The sequence below is a fragment of the Lichenostomus cassidix genome, chromosome 2, assembly GCF_008360975.1.
Source record: "Lichenostomus cassidix isolate B80296 chromosome 2, HeHo_3.0, whole genome shotgun sequence".
Lineage (NCBI taxonomy): Eukaryota > Metazoa > Chordata > Aves > Passeriformes > Meliphagidae > Lichenostomus > Lichenostomus cassidix.
In genome coordinates this window covers 117,206,907-117,215,202 of record NC_139482.1, presented here as the reverse complement: position 1 = coordinate 117,215,202, position 8,296 = coordinate 117,206,907, and the positions used below count along the sequence as shown (strand labels likewise).

Below are 8,296 nucleotides of genomic sequence, written 5' to 3'. Positions count from 1 at the left end.
GCTGCTGCAAATGATGAGAGCAAGGCAGGGTCCCTGGTGTCAGCAGCATATTGAAGGCTGAAGACGTCACTGGCCCAGTGGTCTTTCCCATAGGGACATCCTAGCTGGGCAGACAGGGTCTCATCTGCTCCTGGCCTTTTGTGGACTTTTCCTCACAGACTCCCTGGAACAAGCCTGACCACAGCCATCCATAACACAATTACAGCCCTGTAAGCTCCCCTCTGTGCCCCTCTCCCAGCCCCAAGTTAAGGGTCAATTCTGGGACAGAGATGTTCCTGGGGAGAGACACTGTGGAATTCCCCACCCCCCCACCCTTCCCTGAAGGTCCACCCTGGTCTCCTCTACTTCCCCTTGGCCAGTGGTTTGGCCTGTGAGCCTGGTGCCTGCCCTCTCCTGGCTCAACATTCCCTGTTTTGCTCACTGGAGCCATACCCTCCTGTCCATATTGTCTGCCTGTGTCCACATCTCTGCCACTCTGAACTAGGGTGAACCTGGCTATTTCAGGGGCTTGCTCCAGATGCATGCCAGATGCAAATGCAAATCCTTGTCCTTGCCTCAGTCTGTGCCAAGGACAGACAGACAAATTGGATACTCAGCTAACCAGCAAAATTTCTTTCATGGCTAAATGTGCCCAGACACCAAGACAAGCAGGAATACCAATTGCTCGGCACTCCTGTTTGATGGATTTCCTTGTTGCTACCAATAACTGTGAGATTAGTTCCTGCAGCATTATCATTACCAGCACAGAAGGCTCATGCACATGCCTGAGCAGCCTTCTCCAGCCCTTATTCGAGAGCAAGAATAGCAGCTGACAAGTCTTGTGAGGTAAATATAAAGGTCAGCTGTTGCCTCCCTGGATGAGGGCTGTCAGGAGGAGAGAGGCGCGGCACTCTGCTGCCTGCACGCTTCTCCCAGCTTCTGCAAGTCCCTTCTCTGCTCAGAAGAAGAGAGCAATGCTGTGAGGCCTCCAGAAGTGCTGTTTGGTGCTGTCCAAGTGGGTATGGGAGCAGCTCCTCCCCGTGTTGCACTGGCTGGTGGGAATATCCCCCTGAACAGGCGGGGCTTTTGGCAAAGGGAAGGCTCTGGCTGGGGCAGTAGGTCCATGCTTGGGATTCCTGAGCAGTGCACGCTGGCCCCTGCTCAACTGGGGGTCAGGCTTTGGGATGAAAACTGTCCCTGCAAATCCACCCGTGTGTGAGCTGCTGGGAACGGCTGTGTTCTTCCCAGACACGGCGGAACCGAGAGGATATTCCAGAAGAATTTTTCCTTCTGCTGGGACCCCCAAAACCATAAAATTATGTCTTGTGGGCAGATGTCTGGGATTGAGAGCATGAACATAAAATTGTAAATGAAAATAGTCCTCTGGTTGAGCTAATGAACTTGGTCTCAGTTAATGCATATTCACTTGTTCTTCTTACACAATTCCTGGAGGGATACCTGATAAATTTTTTCACCGTCTCGTGAGTTTTCCCCACTGGAAAATTTGGGAAATTAAGATGCTTTCCTGTCTCTCTCACAGGACTGTAGGAAAATCTGTTACAAATTACAGGTGGAGCTCTGCTATAAGATTGAGGTGTACCACAGAAAATCTCTGTGACAGGAGCACATGACTTTCATCCTGGAGGAAGGTGATTGAAAAATGAAAGAGAAATTAAAAGTGAATGAGAGAATTTTGAAGACTTCTGGGGTCAGAAGAAAAGGGCAGATAGCTGAACCCCTTATCAGTTTCATTCTTCATCCTGACCTACAAAATACTTTTTTTGTATTTAATTGATTTATTTTGATTGATTTTTATAATTCACTTTAATTGAAGTTCTCTATGATTATTCTAGCAAATTCAGTCTGCTCTGCTGAGGAATAATAGGCAAATGCATTTTGGTTTTAAAATTACTTATCACCTTCAGGCATAGTAAGATACCCTGAATTTGTCTTTTCTTTTTCCCTTAGTTGCCCTAGAATCCATAATATTTATGACTATCAAATATATATTTCTTTGTATCAGGACTACCAAAAGGTGAAATGGAAGTGTGATGTATACATGTGTCAGTGCATGATTGCTGGCATCTCAGACTGGGTGAGATGAGCTGAATTCACCTGAAATAGTCACAGACTGTAGGATCACGTTAGAGAGCTGATATCACAGGGATCAAGAATGATGGGGATCACATGGAGGGGTATTGTGAGATGATGTGGAAATGTTTGCTGAGTACAACAGTGCAAAAAATCCTTACTGCCTACTGAAAAAGGCTGGAGTGGGAATGAAATACTGCACTGTGGTAGAAAGTTGATCTACATCTAGTGTGTGTCCTTCCATGTTTGTAGTTGGACATCTTCAAAAATACCTGGGGTAAGAGCCATGCCCTCAGTTTAACACCATCCTCTCTGTATTACTATACTTAGAACTGTGTGATCTCTCTGCTATGGTCAGTTGGTGAGGAGGGGATTCTTCTCGCCTCACATTGCTGTCTAAGAATTCAGCGACCAAGCAAAGGTGGTTGTCTGCACTCCCTTTATAGACAAGGGAACAAGGTGAACTTCTCCAGAAACCTGAAGATGCTCTCTTGCTGTGGGATGCATCATGCTCTGGGCATGCTTTTGCTTTCCCTTAGCTACCTCAGAGTAGCTGTAATTGCTTTTCAGTAGGTGCCTGAGTTTGAGGTCACCAAGGCTAAAGGGCAGGAGCACTCAACCCAAGTCAGAGGAGAGGAAATGGGCCTTGATAGTGCTTTAATTTTCTAGACAATCTTATTTTGTGATTCACTGTAAAAATTCTGTTTGCTTCCAATGTTTGCAGAGTGAGTCAAATATGAACATTTTCCTTTTGAGGGTTATGCTAATCTCAAACTATATCACTAAACAAAAATCTCTAATCCAGATGTACCTGATGTCCTCCTTGTCTTTCTTTTTCACCCCTCTGGTGAGAAGTCAAGATTTCATCTGTTGTAATCTCCTTCAGGACTGACAGCTGAGATTTCACTCAAAAACTAGTGACTCTGGAGAAAGGACTTTTATATTCCTAGGCAGTCAGTTCTGCATTTGAAGTGCTGAGGGAAGTACCTTTTGGTTTATGTATCTGTGATACTTTATATTTCTCATTATCAAGACATCCAACAGTCTCACAGTCTTCCCTGCATTGCTGCAAGTCCTCTCACACATCACTCAGGAGCTATGAGGAAAGTGGGGTAATAAGACCATTGTTGGCTTAGAAACAAGCTTGTGTGAGATGCTGCAGACCTTGCTCAGAGCCAAGGGTGAGGAAAAAGGGGAGAAGAAACTGGCAGGTTGTACAGCTCTTGTGAAAACTTGAGGATCCTAGCCTGCTTCTTTGTTGTGCTTGCTATACTTGAATTTCTTCAAGGGAAAAAACTGTCTGCTGAAAGAGACCAAAATAATATCGTAAATGATTAAAAATATAACATAACCTGAGCCAGTTCTCACTGGGATCAATCTCTTGGAGAAATGCAGCTCTGTCTTATCCAGACATCAAAACATCAAAAAAATATATTACTTGGATCAAAATTCTTCCTTCTTTACATTTATGGTTATACTATTTTAAAATATTTTTATGTCTTTAAAGGATATGTTAAACCTAAAAATGGAGACACTGTGATAAAACCCAGCCCAGAGCACATCTGAAGGGTTTGAGTTTAATAAGTGCCTCTTACATTTTCCATCAACTGATTGAACTTAGCTCCTGTTTCTTTGAACCTCTTGTTCTCCCTGAAAGCCGTGCTGACATGCTTTAAAAGCATACAAATAGCTGCTGCTGTGAGTAGCTACACAAAATATTCTGTTCTGTAATACGCATTTCAGTTCATGAATGCCTGAGCAAAAAGTGGTAATGAACAGCTAAATCTCTGGTATTGCTACTTGTTTTTCCATTTGTTTCTTCATGATGCACAAGATCTGATTCTTTGGCACTTTGCCAAAAGCATCTGAGGCTGGAGCTAGGTATAGCTAAAATTGAAATGTAAAGCATCCCTAAGAAGATGCTCAGAATTGGGTTGCGGCCAACCTCATACATTAAGTTGTTCTAACTTTGTAATTTTATTAAGGAAATGGGTTTCAGATTTATCACTTACTTTCTATCAATAGCATATGGCCACCTGTTCTGTCCCAACTCCTCACTCTGATAGAAGTCATGCAAATCCATGATCCCAGGAGTTTGCTGTCTAAGCAAGAAAAAACCAGGAGATTTTCTGTAAAGTTCTCCAATTTAAAGGGAAGGATATGACTGATCTTGCAACTGAGGCAGTGGAGAAGCAGGACTGAGAGGCATTGGCAGAGATGATGGGATGCAAAAATGGAAGAACACACATTACACATGGAACGGGTGTTGGGCAGAAGTTATTTCTGTAGGAAGCACTACCTCTTGAAGAGATCAGAGGGCAAGAAACCCAGGTGGAGACTTTGGTGTAGTATGGTCTGGAGCCTGAAGACATAATGGTCGCAGGAGAGCACTTCGAAGAAAGCTCCACGTGGGATTAGGAGAGGCTGGAAGGGAAGGCCTTAGCTGAGGAGGGCAAACAGGGGAAGCACACGGCCATGGCTTTGAAGAGGTGGGGAAGATCAGCTAGTGAAGTCGAGATGGGGATAAAAGAGCAGTTGTTTCCTCCGCGCAAACAGTGGGAAGACAATGGAGAGGGGCACGGGCCAGAGCGGGGAGCGGATGCCGGCAGCGCGGAGCCAGGGCCGGGACGGGCAGGCGGCGCTGCCAGCGCTGCCGGGGGAGAAGGAGCGGGCTGAACGCTGCCGGGGCGATGTCCCTGCCCCGGCAGATGCTCCCGGGCAGAGGTCCCGTCCTTGCCCGCCATTCCCGGGGCTTTCCGCCCCCTCTCCCCCTGGCTGGACCCGGGGCAGCCGCGGTGCCGGCACTGCCGCGGGTCTCTCCCGGCAATGGCAGCTGCTCTGCCTCTTCCCCCGGGCTGCCGCCCTGCCCGCCTTGCAGGGCGAGCGCTGCCCCGGCCCGGCCGGGGAGCAAAGACGGGACCCACGCAAAACGAGTGCCCCGCGGAGCCTCCTGCGCCGAGCCACCAGGGTCGCTCCGTGCCGGCGGGCTCGGAGGCGGCGGAGGGCGGGGGGCCGGGGAGGACCGGGGATGGAGAAGGAGACAGCCCGAGAGAGCAGCCCCGGCCCCGCTCGGGTCGGGTTCCTCCCCGCGGGCCGGCCCGTGAGTGGAAAGTTTCCCCGGAGTGACCTCTCATAGTACGCGCCCGCTAGGAAATCTCATTCAAGTATTTTTGTCAATGGGGTGGGGGGGGCATCCTGCTCCCCGGCCCCCGGCCCGGCTGACGTCACTGCAGAGGCGATAAATATCTGTTGATATAATTGGACGTGAGATTTGGGGTTGCGATAGCGAAACTCGGCCCATCGCCGCTCCGACGGGCCCCCATGATTTATTCAGCAGTAGATCGGGGCACGCAATCGGGCTGTCAGGAGAGCGTCAGCTTATTAGGCAAGTTCTGCGTGATTCCAGGAGAGGGTCTAAGCTATAAAAATCCCGCGCCCCGGCTCTGATTAGTACCAAATCTGATCCCAAGTTCGCCGGGAGCCGGCTCCGAGGGAGAGCGAGAGGAAGGGACGCCGGGCACCGCCGAGTCCCGCCGCCGCCCGCCCTGCCCTACCGCCGCCACCGCCGCCCCAGGTAGGTGCGGAGCCGCGCCCGGGCGCGCAGCGGGTGCGCTGCCCTGCGCTGAGCGGGGCTGAGCGCCGCGTCCCGCGGGATGCGGGGAACTGTCCTGGCCGGGCAGAGAGCGGGGCGGCGGGGAACGGGCGCTCTAACGCCGCAGCTCGTGGGGAAAGCCTCCCCACCGCAGGCACCCCACGCTCCCCCTGGCCCCGGGTGGGTGAAGAGGCGCGGGTCGCGGACACGCGTGGACTCTCCGCAGGGGCTCAGCCTTGCCTGGCCCTCGGGAGCCGCCGCCGGCGCAGCCCGGAGCCGCCCCGCGGAGCTGTTCCGCGGGGTTTCCGCGGGGTTGTTCCGCGGGGTTGTTCTGCGGGGAGCGGCCGCCTCGACGGCGCGGGTGGACTGGCCGCGGTGAGAGCGGTCGAGGGTGGTGTGCGGAGCGCGGAGAGGTGCGGAACGGCGCGGAGGAGTGCGGAGGGGCGCGGAGCGGCGTTTCAGCACCGGGACAGCGGCGGAGGGGACGACCCCTCCCCTGCCCCGCGCTGCCCTCCCCGCCGCCGCGGCTCGGCTGTGTAACCCAACCCCGTCCCCCGTCTGCCACCGCAGGTTTGGGCCCCGATCATGAAGATCCCGCTGCTGGTCTCCACGGGAATCCTGCTGGTCGCCCTCCTGCCCTGCCAGGAGTGCAGAGCTCTCAGCAAGAGCCCGGCATCCGTCCCCGGCGCTCTGCACCAGCCAGATTTCTTCCAGCAGCAGCAGCAACAGCACCAGCAGCACCAGCAAACTCTGCCCGTCCTGCTCCGCATGGGAGAAGAGTATTTCCTGCGCCTGGGCAACCTTCACAAGAGACCCGTTGGCTCTTTCTCCGCCTCCTCCAGCAGCACTAGCCACCTACAGCCCGAAGCCTCCGCCAGCAACTTTTTCCGGGCGGCAGTTCAACAGCTGCAGCAGCTGCCCGAGCGCTCGCCGGGGAGCCGAGAGGACGGCGAAGCCGAGGGTGAGGCCGTGGAGAGGGAGAAGCGATCCGAGGAGCCCCCTATTTCTCTGGATCTGACTTTCCACCTCCTGCGAGAAGTCTTGGAGATGGCCCGAGCCGAGCAGTTAGCGCAGCAAGCTCACAGCAACAGGAAACTGATGGAGATAATCGGGAAGTGAAACGGCCCCTCCCCGCCTTGCCAAAGAGATTCCGCAGTTAGCACAAGAATAATTACACCGTCCGATGTACCATAGTGCTGCTCTGATGTCATCTCTTTATTTTTATATAGCTTTAAACCTAGAAGGGTGTACTCCGAACAGCCTCTGTCCCTTGACTAGCATGCACAACCGTGTACCAAGTGCAGAAACACGAGTGTCGTTCGTAACCTCCCCTACCTTTATTTATTTCTCCATTTCCCAGTTATTCTAGTGCCATCGCTACGTAGGGATGTGTGAGCATTGGAAGAAATGGTGCCAAGAAGACAGAAAACTTTTCTGCTAGGGGCAGGGAGGTGGGAGGGGGAATCTCTGTAAGCTACTTTCAATCCACTTTTTTTCTTGTAAACATTTTCACAATAAAACATCTTTTCAGCGCTCGGTCGATTTGGTTGTGTAAGAGAATGTTTAATATTTATATTTTTAATAAAAGCCGCAAAGTAAAGATGACTTGATAGACTTTCTTGCCTGGACACCTGAGGGCTGCTCCGCCTCCCCCAACGTTTACCGGGGCGGGGGGAGTTGCCCGCCGCCGTGGACACCCAGAGCCGCGGGGAGCCCTGTATCTCCCCCGGGGATGTTTTCCCCTCCCCGCCCCGGGGAGCCCCATCTCCGCGGGCTCTCCCACAGATGCGCCCCGACGCCGCCGGCCCTGCACGGGGGCTGCCGCACGCCGCCGCCCTTGGCGCAGGCTGCTCCCGGGAACGGGGTGTCGAGGGCAAATCGCTGCCCCTCGGCGCTGCCGAATCCCACCTCAGCAGCCCCCCGAGGGCGCTCCCTGGCTCCTGCCGCTGTGGCCGGGACCGGGCAGCCTCCTCCCGCCGGGGAATAGCGATGGGAAAGCGGTGAGGCGCTCCGGCATCTGTTTTGCGTTTTCTTTCTGGCTCTGTGCATCCTCCCCGCGCCCCAAAGGGCAGGTTCCTCCCTGCTTCGGCTTCCCCCGTCCCGACGGCGGTGCCCAGATGGGGTGCCTCCCAGGGGCTCTAGGGAAGCAGCAGCGCATGTGGAGAAACTTCCCGGGAGGAGCTGGGGGAAATCTCCAGGACGACCGGGAGAAAATAGTAAATCTCTCACCCCGAACCAAATCCCAGGGAAAAGCTGCTCCAGCAGCCGGAGGCGATGCGGTGGCGGTGCTGGGCGGCGCTCATTCTGGGCTGTGCGAGTTCCAAAGCTTCGCGCGGAGCTCGCCTGTGCAAAACTCTCGCAGGAGAGCTCTCCAGGGAAAACAGATACCAGTGAGGGTTGGTGTCACTCGGGCCGGCAGGTGTCCAGGGCGACGGGTGTCCAGGACGGGGTCTGACCCGACACAGCCTGCTAACCAGTCTGCACTGCCAGCTCACCAGTCCTGCTGGGGCACAGCCCAGCCTCATGGCCCCTCACAGTCCCCTGCCAAAACAGTGCATCGAGGGCCTGGCTCGGGGATTTGGGAAAGATCCACATGTAACCCTAGTGCAGAGCTTGACACCTGGTCCCCGATGG

The 8,296-nt window shown here is 53.5% G+C and overlaps 1 protein-coding gene across 1 annotated transcript; it reads left to right on the top strand.

The window, feature by feature from the left end:
• Positions 1-5,334: 5,334 nt before the first annotated feature.
• CRH (corticotropin releasing hormone) lies at positions 5,335-7,267 on the top strand. The gene is made up of 2 exons (XM_085052945.1): positions 5,335-5,644; positions 6,233-7,267. The coding sequence occupies exon 2, from the start codon at positions 6,248-6,250 to the stop codon at positions 6,779-6,781; it is 534 nt and encodes a 177-aa protein (XP_084909071.1). The 5' UTR covers positions 5,335-5,644; positions 6,233-6,247; the 3' UTR covers positions 6,782-7,267.
• Positions 7,268-8,296: the final 1,029 nt, after the last annotated feature.